General features: G+C 33.8%; 1 protein-coding gene and 1 long non-coding RNA gene across 2 annotated transcripts in view; both read right to left on the reverse strand.

The window, feature by feature from the left end:
• The window catches only part of LOC115874192 (hemicentin-1), a 418,393-nt gene extending 400,307 nt beyond the window's left edge, over positions 1-18,086 (reverse strand). The window contains exon 1 of the mRNA XM_030889291.1: positions 17,831-18,086. Within this exon, the coding sequence (XP_030745151.1) occupies positions 17,831-17,924 (94 nt within the window). The 5' untranslated portion in view covers positions 17,925-18,086. The remainder of the gene's footprint in view (positions 1-17,830) is intronic.
• LOC115874194 lies at positions 2,156-8,285 on the reverse strand. Its single transcript, XR_004048790.1, has 3 exons — positions 8,183-8,285; positions 7,477-7,761; positions 2,156-2,485 (listed from the first exon to the last, which is right to left on the reverse strand). It is a non-coding gene; the product is annotated as an uncharacterized LOC115874194 (long non-coding RNA).
• Positions 18,087-24,172: the final 6,086 nt, after the last annotated feature.

Here is a 24,172-nt window from a genome sequence, read left to right on the forward strand (position 1 = left end):
TATACTTCTACGGAAATTTATACGGTATAGCTTATCCTTAACCTTGAAATATCAATGTTTACATTGACCAGTATAGTACTTTTTAGCATTGAATAATACGCCCATAAACTGGACGGCTGCATTTTCTTCGATTTTTCAGGAAAATATGCTAAAAGTATGTTTTCACTTGATCTTTCTTCTTGCCCGTTTTTTAATTGCTTCCATTTTTGAAAATTTTTGTATTCTTTTCATAAGATATTCGGGATTTAAATGGAAGTAGTTTGGATATGGCGTTTGTCGCCTCAACCTGAATATCTGTTGGTAATTTACTTATTTCGTTTTGAGCCATTTCTGGCTCCAATTCAATCAGCAATCGACACGAAAGAGAATTAAAAAATGTAAAAAATATTGACTCAAAACTGACAACTAAAGAGATAGCTTTATTTATTTGTCAAACTACATAGAAACCAACGCCAACCCAGCACAATATTTTTTCTACTCGTAATAAATTCCTTGATATAATAATTTACGACGATAAAATACCATTTTATCGTCTTGTATAAAAAACAACTAAAATACTTTTACTTTTCTTTTAATTTCTTGTGTCGATATGTTCAGTATTTTTTTACTAAAATGCTTCTTAAGGTGCGTATTCATTATCCGAACGAACGAACGAACGAACGAACGAATGAAAGTGCGGTATATTTAGATGGGGACCGAACGCATGCGGCTGTTCGTTCGGTCGTGCGCTCGACCATCCGCTTCGAGTCGGTACATCAAAGGCGTTCGTCTGCGTGCGCTTTCAGATTTAAGGTGCGTATTCATTATCCGAACGAACGAACGAACGAACGAATGAAAGTGCGGTATATTTAGACGGGGACCGAACACCGTTCGTTCGTTCGTGCGCTCGACCATCCGCTTCGAGTCGGTACATCAAAGGCGTTTAGACGTCATGGTACAAAGAATACAAGGTATGATCGATAGCGGCTCCAATTTCGTTCAGTTCGCGCATACCACCTGTGACGTCACTAGGAAAATAATAAATAAATAAAAAATAACCATCGTAATTACATTAAAAACATATACTAAACCGTCCATCAATCATTATCTAAGACCCATTAAGTATCTTTCGTTATTTACATTAATGTTTTCTATCATTAATATAGTGCGAGGTTATTTTTAAACAGATATTGTTACACGGAAAGAATAACAACCGTTGCTTAACTATAAAAATAAATAAAACTTATTTCGATGTATTATTTTGACGTATCCTATACAGGGAGATAATAAAAACATTTTAGAAAAATAATATTATCCAGATCAATTCTCTGTTCATATTATGTCTTTAACATTTGCTTTACTGCAGTTGCTGCTGCAGTTAATGCAGTTGTGCAACGCAACGTTGCGCATCCCTTTTTTGCGCAACTTGTTTGATAATGTATGGGCCGCTGAATCAGTTGTGCAACACAACGTTGTACATCGCTTTGTTGCGCAATTTGTTTGATAATGTATGGGCCACTGAATCAGTTGTGGAACGCAACGTTGCGCATCGCTTTGTTGCACAATTTGTTTGATAATGTATGGGCCGCTTTAGATAAGTGCAAATATTTTCAGGGCTGATGGACCTCTATAAAAGAAATATATTTTTTCTTTTCTGTTTTTCAAATAAGTCCAAAATAGCCGAGATATTTTACTTTGAAATAAAAAAAAAGTTTTTTTGCTTAAATTTTCAGAAGCACTAGACTTTTCTATTTTTTTTTTCTTCTTCCTTTAAAATTATTTTGTTTTTTAACTAAAAAAAACTGTATATAGGTTTAAAAAATCTCATAGTCCTATTCCTGTGGTAACTTTTTTAATTTTATTCACAGATATCTGTTTCCGTAGCGAAATATCTAGGTACGCAATTTCCAAAAAAATCATTTATATAGTATTAATATCACATTTACAGATGCCTGAGCAATAGGTACATTTATTAATATTTAAAATGATTGGATTTTAAAAGTCATCTATTTTTCCCTTAGAGGCTATCGGTTCTTTGATTATAATATAATTTTTTTGAAACGTTAAGCATTTGTGTTGGAAAGCATATTTGTTTTACCAGTAAAAAGAAATTGACAATTATTATAACATACAATAAATAAATTTTATTTTTTAGATTCCTGTTTCAATAGCAACTAGCCAGGCAACTCCACAATCCTATAGACATTATTTTTAACAACATATATGTATTTAAACGTGTGTTTAGTTGGTATAAGATTGTAGTACATGATATTTCCTTAAAATATTATAATAAATCAACGAATGGGTGATTTTAAAAATAGATATTTCTAACAAGAGAATAGATAAACTAGCTCCTATTCCAATCAGAAATACAGTGAATATAAATTTGGTTTCCGTTATTCCAATTCCACTGAAATTGCTCATGTGCTCTTCGCATTTTGGTTTCTTCACAAATAGTCTCAGTAAGGCCCGTTTCTGCAGTCCGTTTTCAAAAAGTCTTTGGAATCTAAAAGCAACAAAATCTTATTAAACGTAATAATATTTTCTCCTTTGCATATTTTGGAGAAAACCAAACAAAATGTGAAAACTAATATAAAATACTCGTACATTCGTCACTTACCCAACTTTGTAGTGGTCAATGTATACTGAATTTTTATGAATAGCCAAGTAAACGTTTTTAGGAAAATAGTATACAGAAGGAGCCACTCTAACACTACATTTCTCTTGGTTTGTATATGTTTGTTGTATGCTATGATGTCCTAGAACATGTTTAGAAAATGTATGCATGTTACGGACAATGCATGTGTTTCGGGCAACGATGCATACAGTGAATTTAGGAAAATACCTGGCCAATAACGTAAGTATCCAATTTCATCAGACACTATCGTCATGCAAGCATATTTACGAAAATAGCCAATGTTGAAAATGTTACTGTTTTATTGACTTTTGTCAGTCATTATATCGGAACAATAAAACTACTGATCACGTAATATTGGAAAACGTTAAAATAAAACAGCTATTAGCGGCAACAAACACAGCAGCTAACATTTCCTCAATATTTCTGTTAGCTACTGAACCCTGATTTTGACATTCACAAATCAACACATTCAAAGCAATGAATTTCCTGGTAATTTTCTGGATATTTCAGAACATTTTCCATTTAGCTTTTAATTATTAAATTATTGGGTGACGATATTCCCAAAATATTAAATAAAATTAAGTAAATAATAATAATCAAATTTAATTTTTAATTTAAATTTTTCTTAATCTTCTATTCGTTTTTTTTTCAAGCTTTTATACTTAAATAAATATTAACTTCGTTCTAGAATTATAATTACTTTAATGATATAACAACATAATTAATTATCAGAAGCTAAATATTCTAGTTAGACGTAAAAATTTGATAGTGGTTATTTATACTTAAAATATTTTGGCATAATCGTGAGCTTGTTTTGTTGGCTAATTGAAACTATTTTGTAATTAAAAAAAAATAATTTTCTGGACAGAGCAAAACATCGGCATGCAGTGTTTCCAAAGGTGCACATATCAAAATATCTAAAGCCGAGGACACACTTGACGAATTCTACCTAACCTAACCCAACCATTCGTTCGCATTCGCGAGAAAATATTTCTCAGGTGTAGACGTGAATTGGCAGCGAATGTACGTCACGACGAATGATTTCAGCGCGAATTAATGCTTTCCATCTTCTTATTATGCATCTTCTTCTTTCTGATTAGTAACGTTCTGGTAAGCTCATCATTATCATCATCATTCTCAGATTATTTATCAATTTTTAATTATGGTGTAGCCTCCCTCACATATTTAGATATTCTCTTTGTAGTTGAGCCCATTGGTTGCCTATTGCTGGCTATGCGGGCCCAAGTTATCCCTGCTAATTTCCTAATATCATGGATCCATCTCAGGTTTGGTTTGGTCGTTTTCTTCTTTAGATAAAGTGGCATTATAGATTTGAATATGATTGAGTTTCTTACATAAGTACTCCATGCTAACTTAATTTTTCTATTGATTTCTGGTAATTGAGTTCCCGAGCTGTGTATTAGTTGTCCCAAATATATCTATTCTTCCACTATTTTCCAGTGTTGTGTTATTTACTAGAATGTATTTTCTGTCTACTAGTACGTTGTATATTATTTTAGTTATAGCCTACTTTATTGCTGGCTGTATTTAGTTCGTTAATTTGTGCTTGTAGTTTTTCAGGACTATTTGAAATTAGGACTATGTCATCAGCGAATCGTAGATGGTTAAGATATTCTCCATCTATTTTTAATCCTTTGTTGGTCCAGTCCAGTAGACAGAAGATGTTTTCTTCTAGCGTTGCTCTAAACATCTATGGGGATATCGCGTCTCCCTGTCGTACTCCTTAGCCAGTTGAGAACTCTGGTGTTGTTTTATATATCATTACTCTTGCTTTGGCTTCTTTGTATATATTGGCGAGAATTTCTATATAAGACCTGTTATTACCCTATTTCTCTAGGGCTTCTATTATTGCCTTAGGATATATCGAGTCGAACGCCGCTTAGCTGTCGCATCTAGCGGTAATTCCAATACATTAACTGCATTTAGGTCTTCAATTAGCTTCTGGTTTTCAGCACTATGCGTCTGGCTTATGTACTAAAGAAACAACGGAGAATGCAGATTGTGTGGGGAAAATGGGGAAACACCAGAACACCATATCACTGAGTGCGCCGAGACGACAGCCGTTCGTGCAATAAACTTTGGTAGAGCTGACCTCTGTGGAACCGTCTCAGATACTTTCTTTTGTCAAAGCTCTGAGGCTGTATGATGAGTTATAACTCGTTATAACTCAAGAAAGGGGATCACACAATATATATCTGTAAGGTCGCGGTGATTAACCCCCCTCCTAAACAAATTGAACGTGAATTAACCTGTGCATGACAGATTGGTTGGAAGTGCATTAGACTGCGGAAATTACCGGGGAATTTCACTATTGGCTATCGCACAAATCGCCTTCACCCACATATAGAAAGAATCCTTCCAGAATCGCAAACGGGTTTTCGCACCAACCGTGGCACCGTCGATTCCATATTTTCCATCCGCCAACTACAGGAAAAAGTAAAAGAGCAGCATTCTAAACTTTATGTCGCATTCATCGATCTAACAAAAGCCTTCGACTCTGTGAACAGAGATGCACTTTGGGCAATTACGAAAAAGTTCGGAATACCCAACAAATTTCTTACATTGTGTAAAAGCCTCCATAACAACAACCAGTCAAGAGTGTCACATCATGGATCACTGAGCGATCCCTTCCTGACTAATACAGGAGTTGTCTTAGCGCCTCTTCTATTCAACATGTTCATGGCAGCGCTCTCCATTATAGTGGACAGCAAACTGCAGGAGAGAGGGTTGGGTATTAGATAAAGATATGACGACGGTCTGTTTAACATAAATAGACTGAGGGCAAAAACACGTACAAAATTCATCACAGAACTTCAATACGCTGATGACTGCGCTCTAGTTGCAAACACGTTACAACAATTACAAGAAATGTTGAACACATATACCTGGGCATACGAGGCTTTGGGTCTTACGCTAAACATCGACAAAACCAAAATCATGTGCACTCCCCCGGAAGATCATAACAATGCTGTAAAAATCGGAGAGGAACTATTGGAATATATAGCGGAATTTAATTACCTCGGCAGTTTTTTTTTGACGGAAAAGGCCAATATCGACTCTGAAATTCAGTACAGGATTAGCATCGCCTCAAGAGCATTCTGGAAATTAAAAGACAGGGTTTTCTACAATAATGACTTGAGTACAAAAACGAAACTGGCAGTGTACCGTGCAATTATAATCCCCACCATGTTATATGGGAGCGAAGCCTGGATGCCGTACCGCCGACACATGAAGGCATTAAACAAGTTGCAACAGAGACACCTTAGACAACTCTTAAGAATCTGGTGGTTCCATCATGTCTCAAACGTATCGGTCCTTGAAAAAGCTAACTGCGACAGTATTGAAGTCGTGGTTACAAAATCCCGCTTAAGATGGGCTGGTCACGTATGCAGAATGCAAGAAAACCGCATACCAAAATCTCTGCTTTACGGTGAGCTTGTCCACGTTAAGAGGAGGCCGGGTGGACAATTCAAAAGGTACAAGGACATTTTCCACGAAAACTTAAAGGGGATTAACATGCAGAATCATTGGGAAGAAGCAGTTCACAATAGAACTCAATGGAGAAGAATTGTAAACTCAGTTAACAGCGACAACCAAAAAGTAAAGAGGCAACAAAGCAATGAGATTTTTGAATGCCGGAGTGTGGTAGGAAAATAACATCACGTATCGGGCTTTTCAGTCACAGAAAAGCTCATGAAAGAAAACGTGTTGTGTGACCATCTTTTGATGCGTGTCGAATACTCGTCAGCGAGTAATGGCAGTATGTATATGTATACATGACAGATATGGCTTCGCTTTGTATGAAAATACGTAGTGGTGGTAAGTTCAACAATAATTTCACATTTCACTGTTTGGCGGTAAAAAGTTAGTCAAATCAGCTAATTAAAAAAAAAAAGAAAAAAATATGTTTAATTATTACAAAATATTTAAACTTTGTTGTGCTACACAATACACATAATATAGAACACACATGTTCAAGGAAACATTTTGTTCTAACAAACAAAAAAAGAAGAAAAAAACTAGCGGGCGTCAAGCAAATAAATGATGTGTCTAAACTCTTCCATCAAGTCAACATTTAGCCAAGAAATATTTTACATAATAAAACAATAATAATTATTCGTTTCGTTGCTAATGAAAGCCGTTTTATTAAAGCATTTCGCGTATGAACATTGTCTGTCGTTTAACGGCCCCAGCGAGCAAAGTTTGTTTATATTCCATGACGCCGCCTGTAAGAACGTCTTTAGTCTACCGCAATCGAAAGTTTTTTGATTTCGCATCAAAGTTTAACCGTTTTGTCTAAATAATTGTTTGATTTCGTGCATATGTGTGTACATTTTCGCGTTTACGAATTGTTATTTTAGTAGAATTTTTCAGAATTAAATTCAATTATTGTAATCCGAAATTTTAATATAATCCATACTAAAGCAATTTTTAAAAAGTCATATGTTTTTATGAAAAATGTTATATGTATACGATGACTCTTTAATCTGCACAAACTAACTTAAATAACTGTCTTGGTTTTACATGAAAACTCACAACTTTTTGTAGTGTTAGAACTGCGTTGATAGATTTGGTTGTTGATGCTTAGAGCAAGGATTAGAGCAATTATTATTCATTATCCATTCTAAGTAAATTAAAACATGTAATTACCAGGTTTCTAATTATTTTTAGATATATTAATAAGATTATGAGACTTCCCCATTTACATTGAAACCTGTTGATACTTAATCCACCCAACTTCATCTTTTCAATCCAGACAGAAACAATACCAATTTAATTAAGTCGAACGCTTAATTCGTATCAGCTACTTAGAAATATAAAACTATAGACAAGCTTACCTTAATGCAATTATCCTTTTTTATAAAGATAGTCTGTTTAATCAGTTAGAATTTAAACAAAGCTCCGTATTTCTTTCGGTTCCTTTTTCGTAGCAATTAAGCTCCGCATCGGGCGAAACCTCCCGACTGGAAATGCAAGACTGCGAAGCCGATAAAACGTAGTTTCAAGCTCGCTTTCCCCTACTTTTAACTTTTTTCATTTAGTTTCGGTTTGTTTTTTCTCTTCTCGGTTAAATCTTGTAATTTAAATCCGGTTCAGTGTTGTGGTAATTATCCTACCTACAACTAGATAGAAGGCATTACTAAACTACTGATTCCGGATTTTTATATGTTTAAAGTTCAGTACAATGTTTTGCTTTTTGTGTATATACATTAGAGGTAGGCAAGGATTGAACGAGTATTAAAAATGAATCGTGATATTCGATTCACCGCTTAGAATACGGTTCGTTCAGTTGAATCGTGGCTAGCACGGATCCATAAAATTTGAGACGAACAATGAGACATAAAGAATCTTAAGAATTGAATCGGGTCGCAATGCGACTAGTTTGAATTTTGAACACAAACCCTAAACAAACATAATGGGCATAAAATGCAAACGATAAGAAAGTTTTTTACAAAAAAAAACATATTTATACTGTGCTTAGTATGGGACTATCTGTAATGCATCTAATTTTCACGTTAATATTTTTGTTAAAATAATACTTACGGACATAAGTCATTAAATGTATGGATTAAAAGGCGAAACCGTGTCTTTGTGCAACTCTAAATAAATATTGTTGGCCTCTGCTCAATATGATGATTAAAAAACATAAAAGTCATAATAATTATATATCAAGAAACTATGGTTACGCGTTAAATTTGACACTTTATGTCAGTTTAATAATATATTTTCGTACTTTTGTACTTAGACATAAAGGTGCTTTACTTTTATACTTAGGCGTTAAAATTACTTTTCTATATTGTCAATAACTTCGCAAAAATAAATGCTTTTGTGACGTTTGAAAAAAAGCACTTATTTTCCTCCCCTGAGAATTTGACCTATCAATACTTATAAGAAATTGTAGGCTCCAAATCGACATATATTTATTTAGAGCATTTTATTGTGCGTTTAGATAGATTTATTTGTACGTGTGTGAGTTTAGCTGTTTTGTTGGAAACTCGTTTTTGTAAAGTTGGTTTGTAAATTTAATTTCTATCTTTAGTGTGGAAGAGAGTGCGTTGGATGCAGATTGCTGAATGGGAGATGCTTTTGGCACTTAAAAACGTTTTTTATCATTCTACCAATCAGAGGTGGATGGGCCATATGGGAAAGCGGGAAAATTTCCGGTGAGCCGGTCTCGATCAGAACTCCAAAAAGACTGGATTAGCAAAAATTAAATGGTTAATCTTCTAAGTAAAGTGACATAAGATCCTTAGTGATCCATAACTAACTAATCCATTTTCATCAGTATAATCGTCAGTTGCTTTTTAACATAAACACCAATTTGTAAAATAACTATTGTAAAATGTCTTTCTCTGGGATACTTTTAATTTTAATAATCATCTGTTGTTTGTTCGGTTTGAAAATGTTTATTATACAAGGCGAGTCTATACGTGCAAATATTTTCAGGGCTCGTAGATCTCAATAAAATAACCATTATATATTCTCTTTATCGAGTTTCAAATAAGTCCAATCGAGTTATTAAAGTCTGGAAATTTAAAAAAATAGATTTATTTTTAACAAAATTTGAGCCACCGCATTTTTTCGGTATTTGCATCTCTTTTAGTGCCGTAATATCAGAGATTAAGAAACTATACCGTGGGGGAAAATTTGCGATGAACAGGAAGTTCTAAAATGTTTTCTAAAATACACAGGAAAATTTAAAAGAAAATGCTCGACCTTTAACATCTTTTTTTGCAAAAAAACTCATAGACGTGTTCCTGGGGTCGAAATATACCACCCCTGAATATATTTGCATTTATTTAAAATCTACACCCTGTAAAGTTTTACTGACTATTCTTATGTTAATAACTAATAAATATGACTGACTGTCAGCAAAAAAAAAAGAATAAATAGCATTAGGTAAATTTAAATAGTCTCAATCTAAATGTATACTAAGAATACGGTAGCGTAGATTGACAACTGGGGGCCTCGGTGCAATATTTTTCGAGCTTCCCTTTGTAAAAAAGTAGACGAATTTGACGCGAACTCTGCGGTTGACGGAGAAAACATATGTATGCTTGGCTTGAATTGGGGACAGACTATAAGCCAAGTCTGAGAACTGAAAGCCAAGTCTAAATTGTTGTTTAAAATGTTGCTAAAATTAATTTGCTAAAATTTACTGAGAGAGCAGAGAAGAGTTAAATAAGGTTTAAACTAAAGCTAAAAGTAATGTATTTCACAGAGGATTGGGTCAGCTGAACTGAATGAATCAGGAAGTCTTAAAGTTTCTCAAAATCGTTTCTCAAAATCGTAGCCTATTCAAGATGAAATTACCGTTACCGATAATGGAAATAAAGCGGTAGAATCCTGTTAAACTGAGCAATTTTGTAGTAAAAATTCAGATGTCCGACCCAATATTGGTCTTTACGAAAATTTTGATCAAGACAATTTAATTTATTTTTAAAACCGAAGGTAATAGAGCTTTTTCGCACAAGCGAAAAACACCCTTACTTATAATATTAATAAATAAAATATGTTTCTTTGTTATGGTCATTTTCTTTTTGTGGATTTAGGCCGGTTGCCTGTTTTTCCCGGGCCGGTTTCCACTTCCCCATCCACCCCTGCTGCCAATATACCCATTTTGTTTCACAATATTTCTTATGCATAATAGTGGGTCGCCATACATATTGAATTAGCCATATAAGAGTAATTTTTTATTTCGTAGGGGAAAACCAAAATTCTGTTTTGAAGCTGACATAAAAAGTAAGCTGGATCAAACTAAGATACTATTTCGCAAATAATTTACTTGACCATAAAGATGATGCAAAATAAAAATGGGATACATGTAATAACAAGGTCTCCCCATTATGAATAGGCAGAATAATAATTCTTGTGTTGTGTTTTCTATGCTCTTTAAGCCCTGTCAACCTTAAAGCCCTAATGAATATCTAATAGTATTTTACATATTTTCTACATCACAAAAGAAAATAGTCATGCTAGTGGTATTGTTTACAAAAATTATAGTCTGTTTTTCCACATCTCGACCACCTAGATCTCGTCGGAGACGTATAATCTTTGTCAAAAACTTTCGGGTTTTAAGCTTATTAAAATAAGATGAGATGTGATAAATACATATTTTTGTAATATTGTAACTGACGAATTAGAGGTAGTAAAACGACTTGGGAGAATAACTCTTACTTTCTTACTCGCAGTGAAGAATTCCGTTTTCTTCGTCTCAATAAATAGAATTTGATGCTGTGAAAGAATTTTTAGAATTTCCCTTTATTTTGAGAAAATTTATAAGTTTTGGGAATTCGGAAAATCTAATATTTTTATAAATCTGTAGAGTTGAGCATTGAATACTTAAGCTTGATTTTCATGCACCCGTTGTCCGACGATACGATATTAATTTTTTTGGTTGAATTTAATATCGTATCATCGTATCGTCGAACAACGGATGCATGAAAATTAAGCTTTAGTCCATAAGGATGATGGAACAAATTTCTTCTGTTGTTCAAAGAAATAAGCAAGCAAAATAGTTTCATTTATACCTTTGACATGTTTTACTTTCGTCCACTCTTCAAACGCCTTGAATTCCCTATCATATACGCCACGAGACTTTACTGGCAGTATTTGTGCTGTATCCGCCTCTGCTTGGTAAATAATATCTTGCGGAAGATCTTCCTGAATCATTTTTCTTTAAAATCCGACTTTCTGGTTGATAATTCACTATTTTATCGTTAAAAAATCGCGATTTATCTAAATGACGTCTTAATGTCAGTGCTTTTTATTATTTACAAAAAATCAAAAAACGCATATCTATATTACATAGTAACATAAACGCACCCTGATAATTTATTAATTCGCAACAATGAAAGTAGAACTGGTAGCTTCTTTTAAATCAATTATTCTTTATAGATTGGACATGAAACAGTTCTGCTGTTTGATAAATTTTTGTATGGCACTCGCGTGTTATAACATATAAGACACTTGATAAAATTAGCCCTAACCTAACTAAACATTTCCCAGCGTAACTTATATGTAAGATAACACACTAGTACCATAAATAACTATCATTAAAGATTGTGAGATTTGTGTCTTTATTCACTCATTAGAAGATATTCACTTATAATGACTGGGTCAACGTACGTTTTTATATAAAATAGTCACGTGGAAATCACCTAAAAACAGGAAAATTGTCGCAAATGGTCTCAAACAATAGATTTGTGACTGATTTCAAACTAGTTCCATTCGAATCGATTCGTGTGCGGGTTCACACTATTATACGTTACCGAGGTTGCCAAACAGTTGCAAGCTCAACCGAATATTCTTCTTGAAATATTTTTCTTCACACACAGCTTATCCTGAATAAATAGAATTCCTAAAAATGTAATTGTCTCACTTTTTAGCAACAAATTAAAATTATTTTGATTTGCTTATGTTGATTTGCCACCATTTGACCATAATATTAAATATGGCAACTGTATATTTCTTGTTTAGTTATCTATTATTGTCGTTATTACCCGTGATATATTTCTATTTAAATGATGAATTTATATTCGTTTCAAAAATGAAAAATGAGTAAAGCCTGTCACTTCTTGAGCTGAAATATTTAAAAATAAACGCGTAGGCAATCGCTCCAAGGATCTAGATTTCGAAACCCATTAAAGTATCAAAATAAAAATTTATTTTTGTCTTTTTCTCTGGATTCATCTGTAATAAGTTAAATAGAAACATCAGTCAAAAGTTCATCACTCCACAAGTTTAAAGCCGTTAGGTTTAAAAAGAGTATTATGGAGTATTACTAAGGAAAATTATTTTCTGTGATTAAATCTTTTAATACAAGTATAATCTATAATTATGCCGTATTTTTTCTGAATTGACTTTTACTTTATTTATCTTCCTTCTTCCTTCTTCATACTAGGCGAATCGCCTGTTTGGTTTCGTCGTCTCTACCCGTTAGACTGACAAGTTGTCGCTCCATCGTTTTCGTGGACGTCCTAAGCTTCTGCGACCTAGCGGTGATTTGTCGCGTGCAACTCTCACTATCCTTCTGTTGTCCATTCTGCTGATATGCTCGTTCCATTCTTCCTTTCTGTTGAGTACCCACTCATTTACATTTTCCACCTTGCACGCTCTTCTTATGCTTTCATTTCTTCCCTGTCCAGAAGCGTCTTTCCAGCTATTCTGCGTAGTACTCTCATTTCGGTTGTTTCTAGTAGTTGTTTAGTTTTCGCTGTATCAGGTCGAGTTTCTGCAGTGTATGTCATTATTGGTCGTACCGTTGCTTTGTAAATTCTCGCTTTAGTCTCCACCTCAATGTTTTTATTTCGCCATATTGTATAATTCAGGCATCCTGCTATTCTGGTTGCTTTCGTTGTCCGTTCTCGCACCTCCGCTTCTACATCACCATATCCTGAGATTTCTATGCCTAGATACTTAAACTTCATCTCTTGCTGAATAACATTGCCCTCGACTTCCAGTTTGCATCTTAGTGGTACTTTTAATCTCGTCATGCATTTAGTTTTCTGGGTCGATATTATCATATTAAGTGATTTGGCAGTGCAATTAAATCGATGTAATAAGCGCTGTAGATCGTTCTCATTTTCAGCTACCAATACGGCGTTATCGGCATAGCATAGAATAGTAATTTCCTGGTCGCCCATACTGTATCCCTTCAGTAAACGTACATTTCCTATTATTTCGTCCATAATCATGTTGAAAAGAAGAGGGCTCAGGGAGTCACCTTGTCGGATACCACAGCCTACATTTATTGGTTCGGTCAGGACCCCGTTAATTTTAGCTTGAATTTGGTTCGCTTCATATATGTTTTGTATGGTTTAACGAGGTTGTGTGGGATTTGCCTATTGTAAAGAAGGTGTACAACGTCTCTTAGCTGCACACGGTCGAACGCTTTTTCTAAATCAATAAAACACATATACGCTGGTTTGTTATATTCGATTGATTTTTCTGTTATCTGTCTTATGACAAAAACTGCGTCTGTACATGATCTGCCCGATCTGAAACCTTGCTGTTCATCTGCTAAGCATGTTAAGTCGTTTATTTTGGTTGTTATCACTTTTGTCGTAAGTTTTAGTGTGGTGCTTAGAAGATTTATGCCTCTATAGTTTGAGGGCAGCTTCTTATCTCCTCTTTTAAACATCAAGATAGTGGTGCTGGCTCGCCATTTATCGGGTATCCTGTGTTGGTAAAGAATTTTTTGAATCAGGGATGTTAGCTGCTGCATGAGACTTTGGCCGCCATATTTAAGTAATTCGTTTGGGATATCATCTTGCCCTGGGCTTTTCCTATTCTTTAGCTTTCGAAGGGATGTAATTATGTCGGCTGCCTCAATCTGTACGTTGTCGTTGGTCATTATTCCGGGTGTATTTAGTTCAACCTCTATTTCTTCTGATTTGTATAGTTCTGACAAGTAATCAATCCAGGATTCCCTTGCTGTGTGATTTGTTTCAACTTACTCGTACTTTATTTATAAACTACCGAATTTATGCGTTTTTGCGTTTTTTCATTATCAATATTTTTTAGTTTTTTTAAATACAATGCTGTCACTTAACAACTATACTGCCATATACAAAAGTAGTTTCTTTTTAATTTATTAATAAATTGCAGTTTCACCAACTTCTCAATAGTATGCTAGTATATTGCGGTGTTTATTCAAACTATTCAGATGATATTGTTTTCGGATCTTTTCTATTACATATCTTATACGCAATTTTAATTTTACTTAATATTTTCTATTTTTAATTTTACTAGGTGATGTGTGATACTACTAATGATATTTGAGACAGACAGTAGCTTTTTACTGAATTCGTGTCTGTTTTATCATTTCTGTTGTCTCTATTTCATGTCTGTTTTCCTGTTTTTACTGTTTGGAGTCGAGAGGTTAGGTTATGTATGATCGGTAAAGCTGACAGAAACAGCAATTAAACAGATACCTAGCAAAAATAGTAAAAGAAACAATGAAAACATGAAAAGTCTTGAATCTTAAAAAACAAAGCTGACAATAAGTAGTAAGTACCCTCATACATACAAAAAAATATAAAACAAAATAAAAAACTTATAATTAATTTTAAAAGAAATGACTTAAGAAAAAAGAAAAAAAGACGTAAAAAACAAAAAAATCCATTTAAAAAATCAACGTTTTGCGCTTATACTGGGTGCGTCTAAAAAGTGGCTCACCCCTATAACTTTTTTATTTTTTTAGTTAAAAAAACGAGATTTGGTATGTTAGTATATGACATAAATTAGGATTGATTGACGTATTCAATTGTTTTCGGTCACTTCCTGGTTTCCCGGAAATGACTACAACTTTTAATTTTTAAATGACTATCATATGTCAACTTTTGACATTTTCGCATATGGTTTATTTGAAATTATAACTTGCGGTTCGTAACGAAAATTTGACTAGAAATACCAAGTGTGTGGTATCAAATTATTCGTAAAAAAATGCTTTTTCCAAATATGCTAATGAGCCACCCTCGTTCCATTTGAAAAAATTGAGATATGATTAAAAATACGATTTGGGCAACTTTTAACTGGCCAGGAGAAGACACTAATAACATTAGAAAATCAAATCTATTTTTCCAAGGCTCCTTGATTAAGAATTAGTGTTTTTAACATAGCCATGGCACTCTAGATTGAATTAAATAAAAAAATACCGAGGGTACCATTTAAAAATCAAAAGTTGTAGTCATTTCCGGTGAAACAGGAAGTGACCAAAAACAATTGAATACGTCAATCAATCCTAATTTATGTCATATACTAACATACCAATCCTCGTTTTTTTATCTGAAAAAATAAAAAAGTTATAGGGGGTGAGCCACTTTTGAGACGCACCCAGTATATTTCCATATTCGTTGATCAGTTGTTTTATATCTAGAAATTAACAAACGTCACTCTCTATAGAGACTAAAACCAGTATATTTTAGCATTCCTGGTGGATTGTGTATTATAGACAAATGATAAACATAGCTTCTACATAAGTTTGGTTTAACAACAATGGGCTCAACTACAAAGAGAGTCTCTAAATAGCCGGTAAGATGCCGGTAATAGCCGGTAAGATGCAAACTGGTAATAAAACACAAGATTATTGAGCAAATCGACAACATTCTTCAATAATGATCCGACTACGACTCTTACTATACAGACCGGACCACCGTAGTAGTAACATAGGCAGAACCGGACGAATTAGCGTATACCCGTCCGCCGGATAAAAAGCAGGCGAAAAAATACGATAAAATAAAAATAGGTAAATATGTGATAAGAATGTTTCATAATTTGTATTTATTCGTGTTTTAATAGCCAAAACGAATACATAGATTCTCGCGACAGTTCTCGTGTAAAATTTATTTTTTAAGTAAAATAATGGATGTTTACGAAGTTCGTGAGAAAATTCAAATTGTAAAATGGTATTTCCAAAATAGGTCTTATCGGGATATACAAATAATTTTTCCACAAACTTTTGTGAACAGGGCAATTCTATCTTTACCTACTATATCAAGAGTTATTAATAATTTTGAAACACATGGGTGCGTGTCCCCACAAAAACACAAGAAGCCTGATGTGTTGATTAATGAAGAACAGGAGTTAAAGCAAGTGTTTAACCGTTTAATTAGTGGATATGGAACTATTTTGTGGCCCGCTAGATCACCAGATCTTTCTCCCAATGATTTCTTTTTGTGGGGTTATGTAAAACCCAAAGTATATGGTCATAATAGGGCTAATAATCTGGATGAGCTTCAAGTAAAAATACGAGAGGCTTTACAAACTATTAGCCCTAATATGTTAGCCACTGTCAGACGGGGATTTTGCGACCGCCTTTGCGTCTAGCACAAGAAGGTGGTCTTTTTCAACACTTGTTATAACTTTTTTTTTATTTAGAGTAATATTTTAGTTTTTTTTTGGGTTTAGAGAATTTATTTATTTTTAGTTTTGGCTTGTAAACACACTCAAATAATAAAGATTTGAGTATTTTTATTTTAAATGTTACCTTAAGTGAAGGTAAACACTTAAAATGAAAATAATAAATACTCGGCACTTCTCGCGTCGTATTCCTAGTCTGTCACGACCGACCCGTCCAAGCACAACTGTAACTGCGTACTGCCTGACTAGCCGACTAGCCGGCAGTGAATCTCGAGTACGCACGCAAATTGGGTAAACGCAAATTCGTCCGGCAACTTGTTATGTTACTAGTAGCCTGGTCTTCTCTGTATGCAATACAACTCTTCTGAAACACCTCTGAATCCAACGTCAACAACCTACCAAATCCTACCACTAAGAGTATCAAACTAAAACTAACTTAAACAGTTTCCACTGTTTAAGTTACTAACCAGTTTTCACAGTGTCAATCGTTTTAATTCACCCTATCATCGTCGGTAAAATCTGAGCTAGTCTCGCAAGTGGGAAGTACGGATATCGTGGAGAGCGCTGTCAATATTCAGAATGGACATTAGTTTTGCGATGAAAGTAGTTCTATGACATGGCTGGATTCAAGAGTCCATTTCAGTAGTCCGAAAAATTGGCAAAATAAGCGTTCGGCATTTAACGTTTTATGTAAAACTGGCTAGGTATTTTTACACAAATGATGAAGGAAATTAAAGACAACGGATTGTATTATATCCATATTGTAGCACATTTTTAGAACTTCTTTATTTTTAAGAATTTGATGGTCAAACATCAACAAAATATTTCTTATGTTTGGACTAAATTTTCTCGAAAATATAGTCATAAATAATACGGAAACAGATTGAAGTTTTGTGGTTACAGTGATATATAATTTATATGGTTTTGTTACAAATTGCTCGCTATTTTATGACAAATGCTGAAGTTCTGCTAGTCAAGTTTTAGTCAAAGCACGTGTGTTTGAAATTTTGGATGTGGCTTAACACGACAGGATCGGATTAAGCCTTAGGCAGATTTCTGAAATATATTATATATTTCCTTCGGCCAAACACCTGCTTTGCCCGACCCCTGAGAGCAACCAGAACAGTACAGCGTAATAGACTCTTAAGTAAAATTTATATATTTTTGGAAGATTAATGCCAGTCTAGTTCCTGACATAGTATAAAATGTTGAAAACACAGACCTAAGCAGTAAATACAATTTACATTATACCATTGCAAATATGGTAAAAAATATTGTTTTTCAAAACTTCTTCACTAAAAACCAAATCAAAAACAATCTGCAACTTACGACTCTTCTGAAACTCCTTCGAATCCAACGTGAACAACCCACCAAATCCTATCACTAACAGTATCACACCAACAACAACACTTTCCACTGCCATCGTGCCAATCACATAAATTCACCCTAGCATCGTCGCTATCGGTAAAATCTTATCCCGTCTCGCATAATCCCAGGTGAAAAGTATTGAAATCGTCGAGCGCGCCGCCAAAATCGAGAATCGACATTCTTTTCGCGTTGAAAAGTCGTTGTGGCGCCTGCACGAGCGCGCATTTAACACTGAGCGCGTTGTCGTGGGATGGAACACGCGACAGTACAGTTGGAATCACCGTTTTTCGGCTCCTGCCTCTGTTTTCAGTGTAGCTCTATATGTGTAAGAGACTCTGGATTATCGATGTGGAGCTTTTTTTGGGACTCTTTTTTGAAGTACCAGTTTGCTTTGATAATGAAAGGAATGTTCACCACATACGACACGGAGTATTGTAGCTAAACGATTAGATTTTTAGAAATTGTAAGTTTTAGGCTTGTTGTAGTACTATTAGAGCTGTTTAAAAATAATTTTGCAAGATACAGAGTGTTCCAAATAAGTAAAAAATATTATAATTGTATTTTTTAAATGGAATACCCTGTATATTATTATATTTTTAGATTCTACGATTGAAATAAAGGTAAATTTGACTAGTGTAACTCACTAAAGTGTAATAGACCTTAGTTATCACACTTAAACCTTACCGTTTTTGAAATACACACACCGGAAAAATCTAGGGGTATCATTTTAATAAAGTTAAAAATAAATGTTTTGAATAAACAACCACATATTTGTAGGCCGATTCTTTCTACTTCGATTGAAACGAAGTAGTCACACTAGTTATTTCTAACTTTGGGATATTTGCAGAAGTGTTTGTGCATTTTTTGTCAAATGTATAAAAAGCACCTAGCATCAATTGTTCGAATTTAACCTGTACTGGCTATGTTTTTATGATAACTGGCCAGAATTAATTCAAATAACTCTGTTTAGTATTAAAAGACATTATGGGAGCATAGACATCTTTAACAGAGACGAAATGCTAAGGACCATGGGTATGCTCGAAGCTGGAATGCGCCAAATCGACGTAGCTAGAGCATTAAATACAACACAAAGTGTAATATCGCGATTAAGTGCACGCTACCGTGAAAGTGGTGATGTTGCTGAAAGGCACACAGGGCGACATCGCATTACTACCCCTCAGCAAGATCATTTTTTACAATTAAATGCTCGACGCCGACCGACTCTTACAGCACCAGAGCTTAGTTTAATTCTCCAGGAAACACATAATATAACCGTTAGTCCTGACACTGTTCGCAATAGATTAAGAGAGGTCAACTTAAGAAGCAGACGCCTCTGGAGAGCTCCAACCCTTAACGAGAGGAAATCGAGATGTACGATATTTGTGGGCTAAAGATCATGTTTAGTGGTCGAATGAACAATGGGCCAATGTTCTCTTCACGGATGAGTCACGCTTTGGAATTCATCCGGATTCGAGAAGGCTTAGGGTATGGAGAGAACCGGGAAATCTTATTCGGTTGGATCATGTTCAGGAAGTGCACACTTATCAAGGTGGAACAGTTATGGTCTGGGGAGGAGTCCAGTTAGGCCGAAAAAGCGATCTCGTTTTTCTTGAAAGGTTTCTAACAAGAATCACATATCGTGATTTAGTTCTTGAGCCTGACGTGTTACCATATGCCAATGATTTTGGGAGAAACTTCATTCTCATGCATGACAATGCACGGCCTCATACAGCCAGAGTGGTAAGTGAGTTTATCAATGCTCATCAATTAAATATCTCACCCTGGCTGGCACAATCTCCTGACCTCAACCCCATCGAGCACGTATGGGACGCGGTCCAAAGAAGAATTTTGAGAATGGGTATGCCTCGTGAAACTCGTAGGGATCTGGTTCGGGCCGTGAATGCAGCGTGGCAGCCTGTACCTCAAGAAGAGATCGACAATCTGATCAGGAGCATGGGGAGACGATATAGGGCTGTAATGAACAGTAGAGGAGGCTATACCCTTTATTAAGTAAAAATGGTTTTATCTTTTTTTTTTTAATTCACAGTTTAGAATTAAAAAAAATATGTGTATTTTTTTGAGTTCAATAAAAATCAAGGTAAATTTGAAAAATCGGTAAATTTCGCATTTTTATTTCCAATACGTCCTGTAAACTATTTCTTTATTTTAATTTTATTATATCAGAAATGCAAATAATAAAATTACTGACGATGGCTGGATAAAATTGTAATATCTCTAGACTTTTCCGGTGTGTGTATTTTCAATTTTGTGAAATTGCAGTAAAAATTTTAAGGCTTCATTTCTCCAAGAGTATCAAAGTTTTTAATACTAAATATTTACTGAAGTTTATTTATTTATCAGATATTGTGTTGACAATAATAAACAAAATATTACCTTACACAGAGTGTCTAAAAATTTATATTAAATAATTACTAGCTTTAAACGACAATAGCTTCTTTAATTTAAATGTATATTTTATGAGAATCAGATGAACAATTTAATTGTCCATAAAATTGTTTTATACCATTTTTTACCTATCTCTTCAAGTTCAAGTTCGTAGAAAATGCATTTTCTTACAATTTAACCTCTTACAATTTACATTTATCACTACACCCATGGAATATTGACATTTTGAATTATTTTTAAAGATGTAGAAAATTTTTAAAGAGTACAGATACTAATATTGTCGATATAGGTCGCTAGCTTTTAATGAAATAAAAAAATTAAAAAACTGTTTAAATATTTCTTGTTTTTTTTTTTGTTAAGGAGGACCAATTAATATGATCCCAGTATTCGAACTACACATCGAACGAATATCCTACAATTTTAAAGTTAATTTCAGTTTTGTTAGCATATCTCTTAAGAAAGGTAGAAAAAAATCATGTTAGAGTAAAAATTGATTATCTTTTATTCCAGATGAGTTATCGTAAAAATTCCAAATACGTCCCGAGATATTAGTCTTAGCTATACCCAGAACTTATAATTCTAGTAATTTTTTTTTGCCAAAATGGTAGCAACACAAAAATTACATTTCTTTTTTTCACACCCTGTGTATCATAGAAAATTAAATCTCATACAAAATTTAGAAAACTCAGATCAATCTAAGAAAAACGATCTTTAATATCCTACAAAATCAACAAAATCGGTCCAATTTTTTCAAAGTTACAACTCGTTGAAAATGAGTAAAAAAATCGCTGTGGTATTTAATTTGATGGACAGTTTATATAGCCATTATTTTATCAATAAAAGAGTAGGTTTTAAATTAATTTTATGGCCGTTTGTTTTATTTACTCCCAGCTTCCATCCAAACAATTTATATCAATTAACTAAAGTCCGTTACTATTTCCAGATTTCGAATATATTTTCATTAATCCGCCGCTTCTACATAGAACGACCTTCCAAAACGAACCTGCATTTTGTTCTAAAAACTATTCGATGCATTGTTTCTGCGTCTATCTTTGCTTTCGGCCAATTAGCAACAATTAAGCGACAGCGGCTGGCAAATTAAGCCGTCGTGCTCATTTTCAGGGAAAAAACGGATTTCTTTAGAGAGTCCGGCCGACGAATGCCAGACCTATTTCGGGAATTAAATAAAATTTAATTAATGTGCAAACAAAAATGGCCACCCGCTAAATGAACTTTTTAAATGCAATTAAAAAATGCACGGTTGTTTTTAAGTGCTATTCCTGGTATTTTAGTAGCTCGCGTTTATTTGTGTTAGGGAACTTTTTTACCCGCTTCGTAATTTTGTTTGGGTATTAGAATTGACAAGGACAAAAATATAATAATATGAAATGTATTCTATAAAAAAAGACTGTGCTACTAGTCACTGTAACCGAAAATTAAAATGCAAAAAAATACTTAAAGATGTCGATATTTTACCACTGGAACAAAAATCTGAAAAATAAAATAGCTATACAGGGTGTTTCAAAAAACATGTGCTCTCTCTCGTGGGGAGATTCCTCACGTAAAAATAAGATTTATTTTTCATATCTACATAGGCCCGATTCTGCTTTGTTAGCTACAGGGTGTTAAAGTCTTAATAAGCTTTCGATTTATTATAATTTTCTTCGAAATACTTTCAGTGATTCGAATTAAGTTTCGAGGGAAAAAGTTACTATATGTGCTACGTATTTTAAGGCTAAAAAAGTGTCGATAAATTCATCAGAAACATGCAAATAAAGGTTATATATATTATATATAAAGGTTATAAAAAAGAAAAAAAGGTTATCAATGGAATATTTTTCAAAAAAAAACATGTGCGCCACTGATTTTTTTCTTTTGATATCAAAATTGCATGGACCAGTTAATGCCAATTAAAAGTTATCACTTAATATTTTGTCGGATTCGGTTTTCTTGAGGAGATAAACACAATTTAATTAATCACAATTAATAAAATTAAAATGAAAATAAAATTAATAAATTATATATTTTACCTAATTTATTATTAAATGTTATCACTATTAGTTATTATTACTATTAGTCCAACCTATATACAGCAATTTCAAATAAAAAATAATGGTATTTAAGAAAATAAAAAAAAAACTTTTTTTAAGAAGTTTTAACATCCTATGACTCTAAAAGTATGCATTTCTATACCCATTCCTTAAAAAATGTTCTACAAAAAGGGTTCTATTCATTATTTATATTTATCCAATGCATTTCGGGCAATAACCGTTTCAGAAATAGAGTACAAAAAAAAATAAAGGTCGCCTTTCAAATTATAGTCTCCCAAGGTATTTTAACGTGCTAAATATACATGCAACAGATATAATACTGTATAATATCCCAAGTAGCATTTTCACGACTTGCGACCACATGTTTACTAAACACAACGTTGGATTAGTTACAAAAAATAGTTAGCTCCCTACCTTGGGTATTAAAATAAATTTAAACGTTTTTATAACGTTGTGCCGACGTTGGACTAGTACTACAGCAAAGTAGGAAGCTTCTGCGACGTCGAATAAATAAGAAAATGTTTCGTTCCTAAAATAGCAATTCCTGCTTTTTGAATACATTAACTTTAAATATTTGATCCTAAAAAACACGCGGAAACAATTTTTTCGACTGCGAATAAATTATTCTCATTTTACTAAAAAAAAAATCAAGATAATTTTTAAAACTTCTTTAATTTTAAGGCCCATTAGTATTTTTCAAAGTAGAAACAATACATTTATCAATAAAGTTATTTGCGTTTAACTTTTTTGTCTTGGGTAACGAGTTACAGAGTCGATTAAAGTGTTTCAATAATTATGATCTTCAAACATCCCCCACACTTAAATACTTTTGTTTTGTTTTCCTTCACTGCCATCTGACATATGTCTCTAACTAAATCATAAAAATAATATTTTTACTATAATTATCCCAATTTAGGATAAAACGCGACTTAGACGCCATATTAGTTTTGTATTTCTGTGAATTAGAATTTAAAACAACGTTGCAGTTTGTAGTAAATTAGGCTTCTAGCCAACGTCGGTATGCAACGTCGTTTCGACCCAAAAATTATTCTCCAAACTAGTGCAGATTAGGGTTGGCACGAGGTTGTGCCGACGTTGCGCCCCGACGTTTGGTCGCGTGACACAACGTTGTCCCGACGTCCAAATGCTGCTTGGGATAAACAATAGCATTGCCTATTCCTCTAAACTAACTAATATTCATACTTTCATCTACACATTGTCATCGTCTATAGTTTCTAGAATGTGCTCAGTATTCGAACTTTGCCCACGACAGGTTCCGCACATAGTTAACATGCCGGCTTTAATGCACCTGCATCTTTTTACACAATCTTGTTCGCTGATGTTCAAATTATTCGTACTGCCATCAAAATATCTGAGAAAAATGAACAAGTTCTAGTCGTTGGACAAGATGTCGATCTTATTGTTTTATTAGCAGCACTTTCCTCCGATGAAAAAAACATTCTTTTTCTGAAAGAAGCCATAGGTAATGTGAAACAACGAATGTATAGTTCGAGAGACTTGCAATCATGCAGTATTATACGTAATTTAAAAAAATCAATTTTATTTATTCACGCTAATAGCGGGTGTGACACAACATCAGGATTTTTTGGAAAAGGAAAACAACAACACGTACAAATATTTAATAAAGAAAAAGACTTTGATAGTATCGTCGATATTCTTAACAACGCAAAGACAACACCTAAAGAAATTGAAAAAGCTGGAGAGACGTTTGTACTGAAACTATACAAACCTCAATCACCTGAAGGGAGTCTTAGTGAGCAAAGATACACTTGTTTTAATAAGTTAGTTGGTGAAGCAAACAGCACGGTACTTTTATCAAAATTGC

This window comes from Sitophilus oryzae, unplaced genomic scaffold (assembly GCF_002938485.1).
Source record: "Sitophilus oryzae breed Bouriz unplaced genomic scaffold, Soryzae_2.0 scaffold_1241_pilon_pilon, whole genome shotgun sequence".
In the NCBI taxonomy this organism is placed as follows: domain Eukaryota; kingdom Metazoa; phylum Arthropoda; class Insecta; order Coleoptera; family Curculionidae; genus Sitophilus; species Sitophilus oryzae.